Source organism: Arvicola amphibius, chromosome 3, assembly GCF_903992535.2.
Source record: "Arvicola amphibius chromosome 3, mArvAmp1.2, whole genome shotgun sequence".
Taxonomy (NCBI): Eukaryota; Metazoa; Chordata; class Mammalia; order Rodentia; family Cricetidae; genus Arvicola; species Arvicola amphibius.
This window is the reverse complement of record NC_052049.1, coordinates 133,373,845-133,395,560: the sequence shown is the minus strand read 5'-3', so window position 1 is coordinate 133,395,560 and position 21,716 is coordinate 133,373,845. Positions and strand designations below refer to the sequence as shown.

At 39.3% G+C, this 21,716-nt stretch overlaps 1 protein-coding gene across 1 annotated transcript in view; it reads right to left on the bottom strand.

The window, feature by feature from the left end:
- Window positions 1-403: 403 nt before the first annotated feature.
- Dennd4a (DENN domain containing 4A) overlaps window positions 404-21,716 on the bottom strand; it is a 116,182-nt gene continuing 94,869 nt past the window's right edge. Inside the window, 21 exon segments of the mRNA XM_038321740.1 lie at window positions 404-647; window positions 1,102-1,128; window positions 1,234-1,351; window positions 3,192-3,446; window positions 3,683-3,881; window positions 5,441-5,587; window positions 5,669-5,844; window positions 6,815-6,909; window positions 8,568-8,757; window positions 14,971-15,018; window positions 15,020-15,128; window positions 15,130-15,254; window positions 15,256-15,293; window positions 15,296-15,439; window positions 15,442-15,556; window positions 15,558-15,667; window positions 15,670-15,790; window positions 15,792-15,875; window positions 15,877-16,070; window positions 17,494-17,625; window positions 19,332-19,448. Coding sequence (XP_038177668.1) covers window positions 553-647; window positions 1,102-1,128; window positions 1,234-1,351; window positions 3,192-3,446; window positions 3,683-3,881; window positions 5,441-5,587; window positions 5,669-5,844; window positions 6,815-6,909; window positions 8,568-8,757; window positions 14,971-15,018; window positions 15,020-15,128; window positions 15,130-15,254; window positions 15,256-15,293; window positions 15,296-15,439; window positions 15,442-15,556; window positions 15,558-15,667; window positions 15,670-15,790; window positions 15,792-15,875; window positions 15,877-16,070; window positions 17,494-17,625; window positions 19,332-19,448 — 2,639 coding nt within the window. The 3' untranslated portion in view covers window positions 404-552.

The window sequence follows — 21,716 nt, the reverse complement described above, 5'->3', positions numbered from 1 at the left end:
TCCTATGAGAGTGGTCCTATTACTGGTTGTGTACAGTTTAGGGGATCCAAATCCTTTTCTGGAACCCACAGACACTTGCACTCAAATGCACAGACACACATTCAGACAAACACATAGAATCATTTAAAAGTAATATATCTTTAAAGATGCTAAAATAAAAACCCTTTTCTAATAATTCAATGCAATGATATACATAATTAAGAACCACTAATGAATCCATTTAAAAACTACAGTATGCTATATAACTATATTATTTATGATGCTCAGTTACCTATATCAATGTTTTTCCTCTCCCAGTGCCACAAGTGAGAGAAATATTATTTCCCTTATATAAACTCCTGTGGCCAAAAGACATGGAAAATGTTAGAATCTTTAGAGTTTCTATCTTTTCTTTTATGCTACACAAGTATAAGGACGACAGAACAAACAGGATGCATGTTGGTTATAGAAATGCCCCTTCCATCTGAGGTAAAGACTTACCGCTGGTCTTTTAAAATGCGGACACTTATTCAGAGTCTCTAAAATCTGACTCATTGGGTCCATAGACATCATTCATTTTATATGCTTTTCACCATGCTTTTCAACAGTTCCTGGGTTAAATGAGTTATCACTTTTTTGTAATAAATGAACCATTGGATACTTTTGAGCTATAAGGAAGACACAACAGCAGATGAAGGAAATGTTCTTTGTAGAAGGCAGAAATAATTTAAACATTCAACTAACAAGTGTTAAAGACTATTAGAAAGCATTCAAAACAAATTAAGGCAATAGGTAAAGGAAACAGAAGTTTCAAAATATGTGAACCTAGGAAAGTAAGAAAATAGTGGTAAAAATAGGCCTGCAGAGTTTTGTGGCTCAAACAGATACAACTAAAAGTAGCTTCCTAACTACAGACCCCTGAAGGAAAGTCTACATCAGTAGCCAGGGACAGAAGAAACAAAATAAGTAAAAGCAGGAAACTTGAGGACAAGCAGTGTTCTTCAAGCTCGGCTGTTACAAACACAAGCAAGCCCTTCACCACACAGAGAGCAGCCTCCCAAATAACAGCACCAGGAGCTCAGCCCCACAGAAGGCAGCACCAATGAATCAGCTGACACTCACTCTCAAACAAAAGAGTGCGGTTCTGACCTGCAAGACACAAAGCACAGTGATGCAGAAGTCAATACACGCGGAGGCTTTTTAAAGGAAGAGGAGATTACTCTCCTGAAGTTAGCATTCTATGACATCACTTACTGTGGGCATTCCAGAGGATGTACAGGGGTTGCCCTGGATCCTGATGTAATTTCATGTTGTCCCATAACATCTGTATTAAAACATATTTACTATCTTCAGACATACAGTGGCGGGGAATCTGTGTTGTAAAATAAAAATTTATTATTGAGCTTTACATAATTTTGTAAATATATTATAAAGCCTGTCTTAGTTAGGGTTTCCATTGCTGTGAGAAAACATTACGACTAACAGCAACTTAGGGAGGAAAGGGTGTTTCAACTTATAACTCTTGGGTCACACCCCATCACTAAGGGAACTCATGGCAGGCGTCTGAAGGCAGGAACTAAAGTAGAAACCATGGAGGAACCTGTTTACTCATCTGCTCCCATTGCTTGCTTGGCCTGTTTTCTATTTTTTTTTTTCGAGACAGGGTTTCTCTGTAGCTTTGGAGTCTGTCCTGGAACTAGCTCTTGTAGATCAGGTTGGTCTTGAACTCACAGAGATCAGCCTGCCTCTGCCTCCTGAGTGCTGGGATTAAAGGCATGCACCACCACCACCAGGCCTCTTGGCCTGTTTTTTTTTTTTTTTATAGCACCCAGGACCATCTGCCCAGGAATGGCCCCACCCACAGTGGGCTGGACCCTCCTCACATCTATAACTAATTAAGAAAATGCACCATGGGCTTGCCCAAAGGCCAATCTGATGGAGGCATTTTGTCAATGGAGGTTCCCTTTTCCCAAATGACTCTAGCTTGTATCAAACTGACATAAAAGTAAATAGCACAGAGCCTCATAAAAAATTTAAATATACATACATAAGAGAGAGAAAAGAACAGAAAATTACTTATTTATTTGATACCCACTGAAGGAAGACTTGCTGAGGTGAGAGGCTAATGATCTCTAAGCAGCACAAGTCCACAGAAAAATAAATCTAGCAGGCCTGTTCCCTCCACTGACTATTTCTCAGTTCAAGACCTTTGCCCAGCCAAGACAATTATGGATAAATTAAAATCCCTGTCACTCATCTATGATGCACTAGGAAAATCCCTAAAGTATAAGCAAGGTCACAGACATGAAGTCCAAGAGAGCTCTTAGACTGCACTTCAGCTGTCCATCACAAGAAAAGGTAAAAGCAGCCTTATAAAGCAACATATCAGGGCTGGGCAGATGGATCAGTGGGTTAAGTGCCTGGTGCACAAGCATGAGGACCTGAGTCCAAACACTAGAATACATGTAAAAGCTGGACACAGTAATGAATGTCTATAGTTCCAGTGCCCCCAACAGGGGATGGGAGTTGGAAACTGGAGAATCCCTAGGATCTTGGGGACTGACAAGCCTGAAGTACACAGCAGAAGAGCAACAGAAAGACACTGCTTCACAACAAGGTGGGAGGTAAATGCTAACTTCTGAGGTTGTCCTCGGACCACAGTATGCATCTGTGTTCACATACACAGAGAAAACAAAACAGAACAACCACACAGAAATGCAAATATAAAATGGTAGAAGATGCATCTCAGTGTAGTCCTTGGTTAGCATGAATGAAGTTCTGATTTTGATCCTCAGGATTATTTTTAACAACCCAATTAAATAAATATACCAACATAATAAGGTTCAGAGAGAGGGAATGAAGAGGATGGCAGTATATACTTGCAATATGAATCAGACGCCCTCCTGAAAAGTGACGGTCTTTCTTATTTTTGAAAGAGGTATTGGGGGGGACTAGATAAAAAACCTTTACACTATAGGAGTGATTTCCAAATTATTCTTCAAGTGATAACAAAACTCAATTATGTTTTATTTTGAAAAGGCTAAAACCACAACTGTATCACTGCTAGTCTGCAAATTCAACTGAAGACAGTTCTGTTATGTGACGACTCAGATGAAAGTGTAACTATTAAACATAAAAATAAACCGTACTTTGTATCATTAGGAATACGCAAGTAGTATGATGATCATTGCCTTTAAACTTAACTCTCGTACCTTCGAATACTTGTTACAATGCTCAGAAGAAAGAATCAATCCAGGCAAGTTACTAGGCAAGTCGAGACGTCTAAAATACCACACCAAGTTCCAAAAGACAATTGGATGATGGTCCACAAAGTCTGCCACTGTTATTGCATGGTCACCTTCATTTTCCAATAAGCTCTCAAGTTCCTTCCACACCACTAAGGGACTAAGGTATGGGACAGTGACAGGGTCTGGACTTGGAAGGTGCCATTCTAACCCTAAGGAATCCTGTTGAATAAAATCATATATGACAAAGGTAAGAATGAGTATACATTATTATTTTAAATTTAAAACATACTTAAAATGTCTGTGATTTCCATGTGTAGAAAGACAATAAAACTGTATCTTGGATGGGACTACTTGTGACAATAACATAACTGAAGCTAATAATGATCTTTGGGACTAAGGGAACGAGACTGTGTAAATGATCAGGTTACAAAAGAGAAAAACACTCAAACACATACTGTAGCTCCTTGTAAAGTTGCTGGCAGGCTGCCTGTAGGGATGAGCTTCTGTCCTCCAGGATCGTCCTTATCCAAGGGGCCACAAGTACTAATGCTTCTGGCCATTGGAAATAGTGGGCATTTCGACACAACCGTTTTTGATCTGTGAGCAGGGATCTGAATACTTCGAGCACAGGGATTTTCCTGCAGTTTAGATTTGCTTGGATATTTAAAAAAGAAAATCTTGTCAGTGCCTAGACTTTCTTATCTTACCTCATCTTATTTCATATCATCTTATCTAGAAAAATCATGCTGTTCTTTTTAGAATCAGAGCTGGACTGGACATAGCAAAATAAATAAAAGGAAATGTGCTATTCAGCCACCAACTAGGAAATAAGATATATTTTAAACATGGTGGCAATTGAGCCAAATTTCCTTTATATCAAACAAAGTTTTAATATTTAAGATTCATTTCATTTACTCAAAATGTTTGGTGAGGAGATTTTACACAGCATCATGGCTAATCCTTGAATATACACAGTAGAGAAAATGGATACATACTCTTTCAGAAGTCACAGAGAGAGACAGTGGAACACAAGGGATATACAATGAGAGAAGGTGAACGTAGACTTTGTGTCTTACGGTCTAAGAATTTATGATCTAATGGGTTGTGTTTAGCTTTGCCAGCAGCACATATGCATTTTCTTCTCTGCACATGTACATGACAACATGGCTTCATTTACATCTGGTCAATCTGGCACTTTGCAAAAAAGAGCCAAGTTTCTGTATTTAAATATAGATTACTTACATTGGATTGCTATATATGCTTTTAATTTTATAGTTCTATATCATCTCCAAGTTTTCTTATACTACTAAATATTCATAAATGGAAAATTAAATATTCTAAGATAGAAGTAAGTATTAATTCCTGAAAAGATGGAGAAAAATCTGGTCAGTATAAACTTCAAGTGTACTATAGATCGTTTTCATCTTTAAATACTGGTAAAAGAGCTGAGTATGGCAGCACACATCTATAATTCCAGAATTTGGGAGGTAGAGGCAGGAGGATAAGGAGCTCAAGGTCATTCTTAGTTACATAGCAAGTTAAAGGTCAATCAGGGTTACACAAGGCCTTGTCTCAAAACAAACAAAAAAACAAAAGCAAAATACAGGTAAACAATACTTTAACTTTGGAGGTTCACACACAAACATTTAGACTTAAATAGTTATGATACTAGAGCACTTTAATTAGGAATAAGGATTTAAGCTAACGAGGGGCTGGAGAGAGAGCGTTAAAAGCATTTACTGCTTTTGTAGAACACTTGGGTTCAGTTTCCAGCATTCATATGGTGGTTCACAAACATCCCTAATTCCAGTTTCAGAGGCCACAAAGTCCTCTTCTGGACTCTATAGGTACTGTATACACTATCTGCACTTAGACACATGCAGGCAAAACTCCCATACATATGAAATACAAATAAATAAAATCTTTTTAAAAGCTTAAGATAATGAATTTACTTTTCATAGAAATCTGTCTCTCCACCTGTCCATCCTTCTGCCTGTTTGTCTGCCGTCCATCTATCTGTCTGTCCATCCATCCATCCAAGGCAGGGTCTTGTTATAAAGACCAGATCATGCCTAAACATCATCCTTTCTCTACCATTTGGGTGATGAGATTTCAGAATGTACATTTTTCACAGAAAATGGCCAACTTTTTTCCTGTCCCATGTCTACAGCATGTATAACACATGTAGTTATGTTCTCCACAGTCAAACTTACTTATTTAGATCAAAATTCCCTTGAACAGAGAGAGCAGATGTGTTGAGACCAGAGGCTGATGCTGAAATGCAAGGCTGCCTTGTCTGATTTGAGAAGGAGGATGCAAAGGGCATGGTTTCTGTAGATGAGCTGGACTTCAAGAAATATCTAGAATGTGAATCAAAGACATTTTGAAAAAATGGGGAAACAATATCCTTAAGCATAAAGTGAGAAAGGGCATGCTGTTACCTTCCAGGTCGTCTTAAATCTCTTATTTCAACATTCAGAAAGGGTAAGAAAAGATTGCCACAAAATGGGCATGTAGTATTGAGATTGGAGTCATCTGCTGTCCAGCCAGCCATGATTTCCTCATCATGGACAAGACAATCACAAGTTCTACACCGAGAACAACTTGAGATGAGAACCTAGGGAAGCAAACATTTTACTAAGCCAATAACTGGTCTGTGTGTATACAAATTAAAACCCACTTTAGTTAAGAAGCCCATTGGAAAATTAAAGCACACAAAGATTCTGACATTAATCAAAAGAGTTCAGCATGTACAGCCACACACTGTACATTACAACGAAGCCAGTGTGGTGCTGTAATGTTGCTGCAGCTCATAAAACATAAATCCCTGCAGCCACAGAAACGTAAACTCCACGTCAGTACTCATTATTATTTTCCAGCCTAACCCAAATTTCTTCACGTAAAATTAGTGTGAAACAGCAAAGACATTTAACAAAATATTTGGAAGCAATATTTTTCAGAAAAACCGGGGGAAGTTTTTAAAGTATGAAGTATAACTTTTCACTATAAGAAAATGAGACCCCTTCTTCTCATTTGTGAGACTGACAAAGAATGAAAACCATGTTGGAAGTTAACAACAAAGCCAAGCTGTTTCCTCACCTCAAGTTTATTTGTCCAAAAAAGTTGGCCGTGTTTATGGTGCAAAACAAATGTTCAAAGAGAATGTATGTATAATAAGCTATAAATACAAATGTTGAAATAAAAATGTTTTTATATGTTGACAAATTTCCAATAAGTATGGAACTGTCCTAATAAACCAGCATAATATCAATGACTTGAAATAGCAGGTATCAAAAACTTTGGATGCAGCCAGGCAGTGGTGGCACATGCACTTGGGAGGCAGAGACAAGCAGATCTCTGTGAGTTCGAGGCCAGCCTGGTTTTCACAGTGAGTTCCAGGATAGTCAGGGCTACAAAGAGAAACCCTGTCTCAAAAAAACCAACCAAACAAAAAAAACCAAACCTTGGATGTAATACACTTTCTGAAATTTCAGATGACATCTCAAATTTTATCACTCCACTAATGACCATCAACATTAAAGAAACGTGAATTTTATACAAAGGTGCTCTCGTGAGGAAAACAGTACCTCCATTGCATAGTTCTGGAAGATATTTGTATTACTGGTGTTGAGGGAAGATGCAGTTTCTGACTTTCCAGGTAAGGCAAACTTTGATAGGGATCCTGATTGAAAAAATAAAGAGTAAAACCATGAAAAACCGAGGAGAAGCAATGTAAGAATCACTTCTTCCATAAATTTTGATAAAACACTAACTTGTTCTACAAAGCACACCGAAAGTAATTTAGAGAAACCAAATCCATAATGAAAAAGTCTCTTCCTTCTTCCCTCCCTCCCTTTTCTTTCTTTTTTGTTTTTCGAGACAGGTTTTTGTTGTTGTTGTTGAACCTGGCTATGCAGGTCAGTCTGGCATCAAGTTCACAAAGATTCACATGCCACTGCCTTTTTTTAAAATTGGTATTTACTGAGCTCTACATTTTTCTCTGCTCCCCTCCCTGCCTCTCCCCTTCCCCTTCAATCCTCCCCCAAGGTCCCCGTGCTCCCAATTTACTCAGGAGATCTTGTCCTTTTCTTCTTTCTACTTCCCATGTAGATTAGATCTATGTAAGTCTCTCTTAGTGTCCTCATTGTTGTCTAAGTTCTCCGGGATTGTGGTTTGTAGGTTGGCTTTCTTTGCTTTATGTTTAAAAACCACCTATGAGTGAGTACATGTGATAATTGTCTTTCTGTGTCTGGGTTACCTCACTCAAGCCACTGCCTCTTGGGTGGTGGGATTAAAGATGTGCACCACCACTGCCCAGCTGAAAAAGTCTTTTTCAATGAAAAAAATGGTGCAAACTACTAGCTCAGGGATAGTTAAAATAGTTAAATGTGTTCAAGATAGATCCTCAACCTCATTTTGACAACAGAAATACAAACAAAAGAAGTTGGTCAACATGCTTAGTCAATCTCTCTCTCTCTCTCTCTCTCTTTCTCTCTCTCTCTCTCTCTCTCTCTCTCTCTCTCTCTCTCTCTCTCTCTCTCTCTCTGTGTGTGTGTGTGTGTGTACATCTGTGTACAGGCACACAAGTGATCACATGCAATACACATGTGGAGGTCAGAGGACAACTTGTGGAGTATTCTCCTTTCACCATATCGGTTTTGGGGATGCAACTCAGATCATCTGGCTTGGCAACAAGCACCTTTAGTCGCTGCACCATCTCACCAGCTCCAACTTATTTTGTCATACTGACAAGACCATGGGAAAACGTACAGTTACTGAAAATGCAAAGTAACACACATCTGTGAAAGGAACTTGGAACTACTACTTCAAGGACAAACTGGGAATTATCTCATAGAGATACATTGGTGAAAAAAATGCCACATATATGTCGTTATTCAAACTTGAAACTTAATGCTCAGCAGTAGGCAGTGGTTACAATGAACTGATTTTGCCACATGGTGAACTAAGTGACGGTGAAGTGGATCAGCAGCATTCACTAGTGATGATTCGGGGCACCATGATAATCTGGTAAGAGGAAGAAACTATGGGTGGTTTAGTGAATGTTACTTTGTGAGTTTCAAAATAATAGAGATGCGTAAGAAGACATGTATTTACATTTTAAGTGAAAGATAAACAAAGAGTGAGAAAAACAGTTACTTCTAGAACAGAAGCAAATAATGTGAAGAGATAGGGGCAGAAGTCAGACCTCTGAAAATGACCTGTTTCCTCCCTATTTTTACTTGTTTGTTTGCCATGTAAATCTTTAAAGATAGAAAAAACATTAAATCACAAAGAAAGAAAGACTGTGTAGACCAGCAGCATGACAGAAACTGGGCAAACCTTCTAAGGAGGCGGAGCTTCCCAGGCTTGTGCGGCTGGCATCTATTCCCTTGGGCCCTGAAGTGGCACTGCTTTCTTGGGAAGAAGTGGCTCCTTCCAACTCATGGCAGACATCTTCATCTGTCAAAGAGGTAGATTCAGAATCTTGGGCTCCCACTGAAGAAAGACTGGTACGATCAGAACTTTGATCCTAAGAACATAATTATAAGCTTAATTTCCTTCACATTTAAAGTTAATTATTTAAAAGTCACTCTTAGATAGAAACAACTACCTACCACCTTCTACCCAGATGGTCAACATCACAACTTCTGCAAGAAAAACAATCAGTTTTACAAAGGCATACTACTCTGGATAAATAGAGACCATCTTTCTCCATGTGCGTGTTTGCACTCTGTTAAGGTGTACATTGTGTTTAATTATGCATATGTGTGCATTTTATTTAGGTGTGTGGCCAGAGAAAATTTTAAGTGTTGTTCCTCAGCAGCTGTCCACTTACTTTTGAGAAAGGGTCTCTTATTGATCTGAAGCTTGCCAAGTCGGCCAGATTAGATGGTCAATGAGCCCCAGGGATCTCTGACTCTCTATTGCTATAATGAAAAGCACAAGCCACTGCAGCTGGTCTTTTTTAAAATCATTTATTTAAAAAATATTTTATTTATATCTATGTGCATGGCTATTTTGCTTGCATATATGCTGTGCACAGTGTGCATTCAGTACTCATGGCGGCCAGAAGAGAGCATCAGAACCTCCATGTGGGTACTGTGAACTGAGATCCTCTCTAAGAGCAGCAAGTGCTCTTCATCACTGAGCCATCTCTCCAGGCTAGTGATCTTTATCTTTGATTCATGAATTACTTAGAACTTTGAATTTTTGACACCATACTTATTAATAATTTTGGTTGGATTCTATTGTGTCAGAAAATATGTTTTCATTAACAAAATTTTATTGAGATATAATTTACAAGCAATAACAGTCAGAAAAATAAATTTCACAAAAGTTGACTTCAAAAATTCCTAAAAATTTCCTAAGATTTTAGAACTCAGTTAAGTTCAATTACACTTTTTATTTATTTATTTTTTTGTGGGAAAAAGGAGTATTTGCACACCATAGCAGAAGTGTGGAGGTCAGAGGATATCTGAGGGAGTTAGATCCCCTTTTTACCATGGAGGTCCCAAGGATTGAACTCAGGTCCTCAGGCTTGGTAGCAAGTACTTCAACCTTCTGAGCCATATGACCACCAGCCCTAACTGAATTAAATCATGAAGTCATATATTGAAAACCCTATACCTACACTGTCACAATTTTTGTGTTGAGATATTGTAAGTGCTTTAAAGAACTTAGGAGGGCAAAAGGCAGTCTTTATGCAAGTGCAAGCAGCTGTTTATAATTTGTTCCTTCCTTCCTGAAGACCCAACTTTTCTTTTTACTAACGTTTTCCTCAGCCTGGACCCCCTTGAGCACAGTTCTAAGAGCAAGCCTGTTTTCCATTTACTCTTTCCCTTCTCTGTGAGTGCCCTTATTTTACCTTAACATTTGAAGAGTATTTTCACTGGCTGGAGACCCTGCATTGCATGTCTTTTCTTTCAACATATCAAAGATGTTTTCTCACTAAATTCTTCCCTTCATGGTTTTATGACAAAAACACATGGCCATTCAAATCTTTATTCTTTTAGTAATTTTTCTTTAATAACTTTTAAGAATTAAAAAATTGATTTGTTTTCTTATAGATAGCTTTGGTTGTTAGCACTGGCTTATGATAAGTACAGATGCATTTAAAAATTATCTATTACTATTTGGAGGTCTGTAGCACAGCTCATGTGTGTTGTCAGTTCTTTCCTACACCGTGCAAGTGCTTTCGCAGGCAGTGAGTGATCTCACTGGGCCCAGATGTGGTTTTAAATCTCTCCTTTTGTAGTGTGCTGTCTCATGTGTGTAAATTTGTATCTTTTTCCAAATGTGATGAGCAACAGTATTACGAATTCAAGTATCTTTTCTGCAATAATCACTTTCCTCAATCCTTTTTGAAATAACAACTATATCTATCCTACTTACAGCTTTCATATTCTCCAACAAGTCTCTAAGATTCTGTGCACCTTTTAAAAAGATTTATTTATTTATTATGCATATAGCATTCTGCCTGCATGTATGCCTGGACACCAGAAGAGGGCACCAGATTTCATCATAGTTGGTTGTGAGCCACCATGTGGTTGCTGGGAATTGAACTCAGGACCCCTGGAAGAGCAGTCAGTGCTCTTAACCTCTGAGCCATCTCTCCAGCCCCAAGCCCCAAGCTCTGTGGACTTTTAAATAAGATTGACTGATATTTCAGTTTATGTGTCCTTTGCTTGCATGTTTGTATATATGCCATGTGTATATACATGTGCTTACAGAGGTCAAAAGGGCACTGGATCCTTTGGGACTGGAGTTTTAGACAGTTGTAAACTACCCAATCTTTTGCAAGAGTAGCAAGTGCTTATCTGCTAAGGCATCTCTCTAGCCCACGATTCACACATTTGTATAGTCTTTTTGTGCTTTATCTGCATTGCATTGTTTATGAGTTGATGCTCCATGATAAGTTTTATTTATGATAAAGCAAGCACTTTATCACTGTTTTGTCCTGGCTTCTCTCTCATCTCTCTCTCTCTCTCTACTCTCTCTCATCCGGGTCTCCTCCTCCTCCATCCTCTCATATCCCAGGGTTCACCTCTATACTTCAGTTGTTTTTCTTATATCGTGGGCTTTGGTTGTTAGTAGTTGCTTATGATATGTACAGAAATAGTTTCGTGGAGGTCAAGAGGACAACTTCCCCTTAGCCTAAGCCATATCGATAATACTTCCTCAGACTGCCTGGTCAAAGGGGAAACTAAAGATGTGCACTACTGTGTGCCTGGCCTTTTGGTCCTTTGCATCATCATTTTTTGAGAGAAAGTCTCCCATAGCCCAGGCTAGCGCTGAATTCACTGTGTGATGTAGCTGAGAACTGGATTCCTCTGACTCTGGATCCCAAGTGCTGTGATCATAGAACCATGCCTTCATGCCCATCTGTGTTATTATTATTAATATCATCATCATCATCACCATCATCATCATTCATCGTGGCTATTGTGAATATTGACTTTTGCTAGCAAGGGGACTGTTATAATATTTTGGCAGAATATGGATGCTTTTGTTTTACTAGCCAATACTAAATTATATTTAGGCCATGTTCTTTGTGTTTGCTTTTTCAGGTGGGAGTTTTACTTAGTCTTTTCTGTAGTCTGCATCTATCGTGTGTAAATCAAGGGTTAAGCTGAGACTTGGATTGGTCTCCTCCAAACTCTGGAGTCCACAGAGGCTTTCTTCCTGATTTTTTTGTGCATACAAATATGGGTTCTCCTGTGATTTTAGGCTTTAGAGCTACTATGGCCCAATGTGACTGCCCTTGGGGCAAGAATGCACGGGAAGAAAAACAGGGAAACTCATCTCTTTGGAGGTTCTTCCTCCAACTCCATTAATTGTTATTTCTTTGTAGACTCTTTTAGTTGTTTTTATATTTATTTGAGTTTTTTAATCAGTCAGGGAGTAGGGAAGGCAGAAATGGCCTCATGTTAACCACAGCAGATGCAAACTATATCTGAAGTTTTGAAAAATATTTTTTGCTAGACTTATGGATAAGTACATATAATGGCTAGAGGACAACCACAGGTGATCAAGAACCTTAATTTTTTTTTTTTTTAAAAAAATACATCTATTGAATGTATACATGAGTGCCGGTTCTGAAGAGGCAAAAGTGTCCAGACCCCGCTTGAGCTGGAGTTACAGATAGTTGTGAGACACCTGATATGGGTTTTGCTTGTTTGTTTGTTATGCTGCATTTTGTTTTGAGACAGGGTCTTTGTGCTTGTTAGGTGTGAGTGTGTGTGTTTCCAACTACACAAACAAGAGTCATCTAGGCAGAGGTACCTCAATTTTGGAAATGCCTCCAACAGTCTAGCCTGGAGGTGAATCTGTGGCATTGTTTTGATTAATGATGTTTGAGGGTACAGCTCAGGCAGACCTGAGTTGAACAGAGAAAGCAGTGTTGAGCAACTCCCGAGAAATAAGTTAGTAAGTTTTCCTTCACAGTTTTCTGCCTCTGCTCTTGCTTGAGTTTTTGCTCAGACTTCCCTTAAAGATGAATTGTAATTGCAATACGTAAGTCAAATAAAGTAAACTCTTTCCTCTCTAAGTTGTTTTTGGCCATGGTCTTTATCACTGCTAATACCTGAGGTTTGCAAGAGAGAAAACCAGTTCCACAATTTTGAGAGTATGTCATCCATCATCCCCCTCAACAGGATGAATGCTAAGTGAAAAGAAAAACCCTGGTAAAGGGGACAACATGGCTACCTATAATGCCGACTGACAGACCAGGAAAGTGCCCAGATTTATCAACAAGTAGATTCAATAACTAAAGAGTTCTACAATATGACAGGGCACTTGGCCTGTTTTATGCAAAACAAAGGTATTATAATGGCTTTGGGATTGGGTTTAGAGGCTTGTGCATGTTCGGCAAGAGTTCTGCCACTGAGCTTACTCCTCAGCTGTAGGCATATGCCCATCAGCACTGAGGGAACCTGTCCAACAAGTCCTCCCTTCCGGCAGTTCATAGCTCTTCCTCACCATGGAACTCCGAGGAACTCTTTTTCAGAGGCTTTCTGTTTACCTGTCTTACGGAACATCAGTATTTGGAAAATGTGCTTCCTCACTCCTTGCAGTATTGCCCTCTCCAACCATGCCTAAGGGAACCAATCCTACATTGTCTTTAGAACCCACCATGACCTTCCCTGAAGGAGATGCCAGGCAAGACAATTCAGGTACTTTTCCAATGCATACCAGCTGTTGCTCTAGATGTAACTAGATACAAGTCTAAGCAGGCTCCTGAAGTGAGATGAAAGTGTGGTTCATAAAGAAGTAAGCTATATCACTGAAGAAATAGTCATTCAAGTGGAAGTCTGGGGAATGCCTGGATTGAACTTTTTTTTCTTTTCTTTTCTTTTTTTTTTTTTTTGGTTTTTCGAGACAGGGTTTCCCTGTAGTTTCTAGAGCCTGTCCTGGAGCTAGCTCTTGTAGACCAGGCTGGCCTCGAACTCAGAGATCCGCCTGCCTCTGCCTCCCGAGTGCTGGGATTAAAGGCGTGCGCCACCACCGCCCGGCCGCCTGGATTGAACTTTAAGTGTGTGGGATAATGGAAAGAACTTAAAAAACATGATTAGGCTCAGTTTATCAGTAGGGACCCCATTGATTAGAGACTCTATGTTAGTATGAAAGCTTGAACAATTAAGAAAGGTGCTGAGAGTTTGAATGATTGGCTAAAGAATTTGTCAAAAAATGGCCTGTTTAGAAGGAACTGGAGATTCCCTGATACCCTTGGCTTAGTACTGGTGAAGGGATTTTAAAGCTGAATAAAACTGGAGTGCTGGAATGGATTTCCTGTTTAAAACCTAATACATGATGATGGAGAGACCCAGAAGTATTGCCTTTCTCTAATACTGGTTATACACAAGATGGAGACAGAGGATCATGTGAAGAAGCTTTGTTGCTGAACCTCTTGTACCACACCTTATGGTGAGAGATGTGACTACGCCACTGGATAAACTGAACATAATAGGCCTAAGTGGACCCTGAATGGCATGGGCCCCAAGTGGCAGCACTGGTTAGGTGACAAACCTCTGGGGTACTTGAAGCCCTCAAGTTTTAAATTTTGTGTCCCCTTCCTCTCCTCATTTCTCCTCTCTCCTCTTAAACATGGAAACTTTATGCTTGATACTCCCAATTAGTAAAAAAAAAAAGCCTTCTGGGAGAAATGACTATTGCTTTAGTTTCCTTCCTGAAATTCTCTTTCTAGAATCTTGCCGTTATGTTCTCTAATTGTGACAGTTCTCTGATGAGTATAAACACATACTTTTCTATATTTCATCTACATTTTTGCTCTTGGAAGAAACACAAATTACTTCAGTCCTAATCAGGAAGAGATAACATAGGCCTGGTTAGAAACATATTGGACACTGAGAAAAAGGTACATTCTGAAAGGAAATACTGAAATTTACATCTTTCATATAACAGGGAAATGTTCCATGTTGAAACAACAACAACAACAAACGTCTTGGGACTAGAGAGATGACTTAGTGTTTAACAACACTTACTGCTCTTGCAGAGGACCTGGGTTTGGTTCCAGCATCTACATGGCAGCTCACAAGCTACAGTTTCTAGGAATCCTATACCCTCTCCTGGACTCTGCAGACACTTGCACATACATGGTCACATGAACTCACCACAGGCACATACACAAGCATGTTAATTAAAATAAATCTTAATAAGTTTTTCAGTAGTGGTAATGGTAGAGGCAGCTTAAGAAAAGAAAAGCAGTAAATACCAACAAACCTACCTTTGATGATGTGGTATACGTGGTGAACCTTGAGTACCATTTGCTTGCTTCTCTCTGCAACTCCTTTCCCCGCAGAGAACACACTGTGCCTTAGAACATCTAGTTTAGGGTACCAGCAGTGTATCTAAGTTAATGAAGGTGATGAATGAGCTAGAGTTCTTGAGATCCTTCCCTAATGGACAAGTGGGTGAGAAGGCTGGTGAAGACCACAGTCTATCCCTTGGTCTCTCCTCACTTCTGGTGTAACTCTTAGATTTGGTAAGTCTCACTGGCCTAGGAGAATTTTGGAGGGAGGCTTGATCTTCTGCAGGCCTTGACCAATGTGGACTTTTCTTATTAGCTACTTATCAATCACATGCTCGTTGTAAATCAATGCTTGGTGTTCGGCTTGTCAAAGGACTGCTCATGTTATTCATATACATCTCAATTTCTTCAGCTAAATTGCGCCTAGCAGATGGTGTTGAAATGCTTTGCTATCATCTTCATCCTCTTCTTCTTCCACCTTCTGCTGCTGTTCAGTCTCAGCAACCAAGAGAGAGGATAGGGGGTCAAATCCTGTTACAACATCTGTTTTTTCAGGAGGTTTTTACTGAAAAGCTGCTGTTCATACGCTGGAGCCTCTTGGGATTTTGTGTAGCGACACATCCCACTTTCGATCCATCTGTTTCAGTGTCTAAATCTTCTAAGTCAAAAATACAGGAGAATCCACTTTATCCAAGCAGTTAGAACCATCAAAAGGCATGTCATCATCACTGGATTCCTTTTCTAGGCTGTCTCTTTTTGATTTTACAGGTGGTTTTCCAATATCAAGACTATTTGGGTCTTGTGCTTTTTGAGATAACATTTGAAAGAATTTTTGCATCAGCTCCTAATTTTTCAACCATATCTCCAGGGTTTGTTCCCGGTATTAATTCTATTCAGCATAAATCCCATCAGAACCCCACCACTAAGATTACGGTTCCTACTTCCCCAGGCTGTTTGCTGCTGCAAATGAGACTCGTCGTCACTTTTATGTCTCCTCCTGAAGCATCTGCTTTGCATTGTCTGTGTTTCATTTGTCTTCTCAGGAGACGGCAGTGAGAGCAGCTCAGGTGTGCTTTCTGAAAACAAGAAAATGTGTTTTCAGTCATGAAATGTACTGTGCAAATATGTCATCCTAAATATTAAATTAATAGTAATGGGGATGATAACAGCAAGTGCTCACTGGCTGCCTGGTACTCACTTTAGGCAGTTTACTGCTATTGTTGCTACAAACATTCCAACATCCAGAGCAGATAAAGCAGACATGCAGAGAGATGAACTATTTAGACAAAGTTGTTAAGTAACAGAACTTGATTCAAATTCAGGTTTGTCTAATGAGAAAGGCTATGCTTCTAGCCATTAGAATGTACTGCTTAAAAAAAACTTACCAATTAAGATTTACATTTTAACAGAAATAAATTGACACTAAGTTAAGTTACAGCTGTACATTTGTAATGATGCTGGATGAACGTGAAAGTCTAAGCCATCTTTTTATTAAAATGCAAAGCAAGCCTCCAAACATCAAATCAAACCTATGGTAACTATATTAATTTTATCTACAAGTAAAAATTATTTTAAAACTCCAAATCCTTTTTTGACTATACATGTAGATTAAGGAATTTTACCTTTGCTTTAAATCAGTGATTAGTGTATTGCAAATATGAAAATATTTTAAGAAGAAAAACACTGATTTTTGGTTTTTTTTCTTTCTTTTTCTTTTCTTTTCTTCTCTTTCTTTTCTTTTCTTTTCTTTTTCTTTTTTTGAGATACTGTCTCAGCAAGTAGCCCGGGCTGTCAGAAGCATGCTAGGTATACCAGGTGGACCAGAACTCCCAGGGATTCACCTGCTCCAGTCTCCCAAGAGTTAAGATTAAAGGTGTATGCCACTAGGGCCATGGGTATTAGTTTCTTAAACTATCTGAAAGACTATCTATTTTGTTTCTAAATAGTCACAAACTACATTAGACTATAAAGCATATGATTCATTTAGAAATAAGCTAAGGTGTATGGTCCTCTCGGATTCACTATTCCCTCCACTTTTATTTTACCATCCCTTCTGAAAGTCTTAATAGTACAAACTCAAAGGGCAGCACTGAGACTACAGGTGTGCCCTTATTCCTTGTTATAATAAAAGTTTGAACAAAGACATTATAAAACACAAAACCTAAGGTCCTAAGTTTACTAGGAGAGGGCACCCAAATATATTCTAATAGATAATTCTAGTGCATTAAGATATTTAAAAAATAAGTATTCACTGAGACCAGTGGGGTGGCTCAGTGAGTAAGGATATCTGCCATCAAATCTGACTACCTGAGTTCAATCCCAGGGACTCAGAAGGTACAGAGAACAGCCTTCCACAAGTTGTTTCTTGACCTATACACATTGCTGTAGCATATATGCAAAATAAAATAAAACATAATTTTACAACATTTAAAAAATATATATTTAGTAGACACGGATATAATCATTCTACATGTAGCCAATGTGTACTATCCAACTTACCCTCAGATTCTCCAGCTATTTTATCAGCACTGTTGTTATCTGCACCACTGAGGCGAACTATGGTTGAAGAACTTTGGTAACTGAGAGTAGGAAGGCAATCAGCACTTCCTTTTGTACTCTCATTCTCTGACACTATAAAGACAAAAATAAAAATGTTAGCAAAATTAAACATATGTTGCAGAATGTATGAAGAGAAGCCTTTAGTCTTACATATTTCGAAACGAAATCGGTGATAAGAATATACTAACTGCTTCTCTACACACTTGCTAACCACAAATCATTTCACTTAAATGTCATCAAGTGTGGGTCTAATTACTAAGAACTGGTTATATACAAGGCTCATAAAGAATTTCATATTTTCTCTTTGGTTGTAAAGGGCAGATTTTGGATTGGGAAGAAAAGGAGATATAAATAACAATTCACCAACAAACTTTAAAGGTATTTGTCTAGTTGGAACCTCCAACTTGCCCCTGTATGATCTGGAAGCTCCATTCCTGTCTCTCTCCAAGCCCTACCCACTCAGAGAGGCTCCAAACAAAGGAAAGACACCAAAAAGCCCAGTTCTGAATTCTGGGCAGCTCCTCCCCTGAAGTTGCCAGCCATCAAAGTCCCCACCTAAAGCAGTCAGCACAAACCCAGCTTGAAGCAGACACTTCATCACCCCTCACCTACAGGCTATATAATCTCCCCGAGTTAGTCCAGATGTGCAGATGGAGAACTGCCTCCATCTCTGGGACTGGAGAATCCACCTGAGAGTTGCTTTGCTCAAATAAAACTGTTCTTATACTTTTTCAATTTGGCTTGATCTGGCTTACTGCATTGTCAGAGAAACCGAATTATGAAGGGGGAGGGGGTGGCACAGAAAACCTACTAGTATTGTGCTGGCTAGTTGTTTTTTCTTTTTGAGACAGGTTTCTCTGTACCTTTGGAGCCTGTCCTGGCACTAGCTCTTGAAGACCAGGCTGGCCTTGAACTCACAGAGACACCCCCAACTCTGCCTCCGGAGTGCTGGGATTAAAGGCACGTGCTAGCTAGTTTTATGTTAATTTGACACAAGCTAGAGCCATCAGAGAAGAGGGAGCCTCAACTGAGAAAATGTCTCCATAAGATCAGCTGTAGGTAAGCCCGTAGGGCATTTTCTTAATTAGTCCAGCCTATTATGGGTGGGGGTATCCCTGGGTTGGTGGCCTGGGTTCTATAAGAAACCAGCCTGAAGCCGGGCGGTGGTGGCGCACGCCTTTAATCCCAGCACTCGGGAGGCAGAGGCAGGCGGATCTCTGTGAGTTCGAGGCCAGCCTGGTCTACAAGAGCTAGTTCCAGGCCAGGGTCTAAAAAAGCTGCAGAGAAACCCTGTCTCGAAAAACCAAAAAAAAAAAAGAAACCAGCCTGAGAAGTCATGAGGAGCAAGGCAGTGAGTAGCACTTTTACACAGCCTCTGTGTCACTCCTGCCTCCAGGTTCCCACCCGGTTTGAGTTCCTCTCTTGGCTTCCCTCAATGAACTGTGTCTGGGAAATGTAAGCCAAATATTCTCCCCAAGTAGCTTTTGGTCATGGTGTTTCATCACAGCAACAGCAGGTAGTAGTAATTCTCAGAAAAAGAATTTCTTTTTAAAAGACATTTCTACTATGAGAATTTTAACATGAGTTACACAGCATGCACATTTCCTGCAGTTTATGGGTGAAATTATTAGGTGGCAAAGAGGGATCAATGAGAAAAAAGATAATTAGAACAGGAAGATAGGCAGTAAAACTAGTACTTTAATACTTAAAGTTATTTGTATTTTTATGCAAAGAAGTTCACAATTTCGCATAATATCAACTTAACAATCAATACCTACAGGAACTAGAATCACTCCCTTTTTTGTCTTTTTCCTCTTGAATGTCTTCAGTAGATGTACCTTCTCTTCTAACATCGTCCTTAGATAATGAATTATATCCAAGATCAGACCGACCACCTGAGCAAAAACAGAAACAAATACTATACTACTTATCATAAACTTTTTTTGAGATTATATCCTAAACAAATGTAATGATCATACAGAAAATTGGTCAACTGTAAAAGTCCCTAGGTCAGCACAACACCTTAAATGAACAAGATGTTCATTCAAGATGGCTCCTGGCAGGGACCTTAATGTTGTCTGCCGAGGGTGGGGACGGGGTGGGGAGATGAGGTAGGGACTGTGACAGCATACCGTACAGGTGAGTGGTGACATCCCATGGATGGAGCACCAACTTACTTTGAGAGGCCTGCTGGCCAATCCCCACAACACCTATCACAAGTTTCTTTGGTAAAACCAACTAGAATGAGGTGCCTACTACACATTAGTGTTTGGAGTTCCTTATTTGGTTAGCTGCCCAGTACCCACCTCCATTAATGTAAGAAAGGAAAATTTCTAAATAATTTACTTTTGGTTTTACATTATAGTCAAATAAATATTTGCATTTATATTACTTTGTGGCACAAACCAGACAGCTAGTCAATCTCCACTCAAGCCCACCATCTCTCTAGGTAAAAGTCTAAGTCGTCTTTTTGTTTGTTTGTTTGTTTTTGTTTTTGGAGACAGGGTTTCTCTGTAGCTTTGGAGCCTGTTCTGGAACTCGCTCTGTAGATCAGGCTGGCCTCGAACTCACAGAGATCCTCCTGCCTCTGCCTCCTGAGGGCTGGGATTAAACCTGTGTGCCACCACCGCCTGTCCTGAGTCATCTTTTTAAGGTTAGGGTCTCATGTAGCCCTGACTGGTCTGGAACTTACTATGTAGACCAGACAGCCCTTGAACAGATCCACCTGCCTCTGCCTCCTGAGTGCTGGGGGTAAATGTGTGTGCCACCATGTCTAGTCTGAGTTGTAATTTAAGCAATGGAGAAGGGAGCTTTGCAAACATGCACATGTAGGTCACTGAAACTCAATGTCTGATGACTCTGCCACAGAGTCGGATTCCTTTAACTTCATTGAAAGGTAATTTTTCTCAAAACTCAACTGAATAATTATAGAACTGTACCTGAGTACAAATATATAGGAATGAGGAAAAAATAATATGTTAAAATTACTCAGAATGCCAGGCTTGGTGGCACATGCCTTTAAACTCAGCACTCAGGAGGCAGGCACCCTGGTATCATAGTGAGTTCCAGGAAAGTCAGGGTTCTGTAGAGACCCTGTCTCAAAAACAACAACCTCCCTCAAACTGCCACCAAATAAAACTTACTCTTAAGGAAAGCAGAAACCAGGTTTTGGTGGCACACACCTTTATATCCCAGCACTTGAGAAGCAGAAGCAGGTGAATCTCTGAGTTCAAGGCCAGCCTGGTCTACAGAGTAAGTCCCATGACAGCCAGGTCTATACAGAGAAACCCTGTCAAAAAGAAGAGGAAAAAGAAGAGGAAGAGGAAGAAGAAGAAAAGGAGGAGGAGCAGAAGTTACAATGGTAAAAGAAAATCTTTAATATCTTGTTTTGTTAAACAGATTCTGTTTGACATTCTTACTAAACTGTTCTCATTAGATTAGCATCAAAGCCAGAGTTCTGAGCAGCAGGGATGTGTGATTTTAAGTAACTGTTTTTGTATTAACTTCCAGTTCTCAGAGTTATAAAACATAAACCTATGTTTATGAGACTAAAACGTTTTAAACTTGTAAAGAATTCTAAAGAGGTTATATTGATTATCACTAGGCACTTACTACCATGTCTTCGTTATTGAATTTGTTTTGCCTAATGAAACCAAAGAAATCACAAATAGGAAAATTTAAAGATATTTTTGTTGGATTCCACACTATTTTGGGCCAGTCTTTTAGGAAAAGTGCACTAAGCCAAACAGGAGATCTCTTCATTTTTAAGAAACTGGGCCCAAGGACAACTTCCAAACTGATTAAATTCACAGTGCGTGATCAAGAACAAAACCAGCTATGGAGGATCAGTGCATTACATTTTGGCACAATCAGCTTATATTTATTAGTCTTAACACTGGCATAAAATGAAAGATATGTTGCCATCTGCAGAAACAGCATCCTTCAAATTTTATAATTTTTTTGAAGTTTATGCCCATTAGGAGTTCATGTTCATACTATAATAAAAGTCATGTGGACTTTTTAAATAATGAAAAGCCAGAATTACACAAGTAATTTAGTGTGTTTTATACTAATGCTTTACTGCTTATGTAAAATGATTTGTGTTGTATGTGTGTGCGTGATGCATCTGTGGACCTCCAGGCAAGTGGAGGTCAGGGGACAAC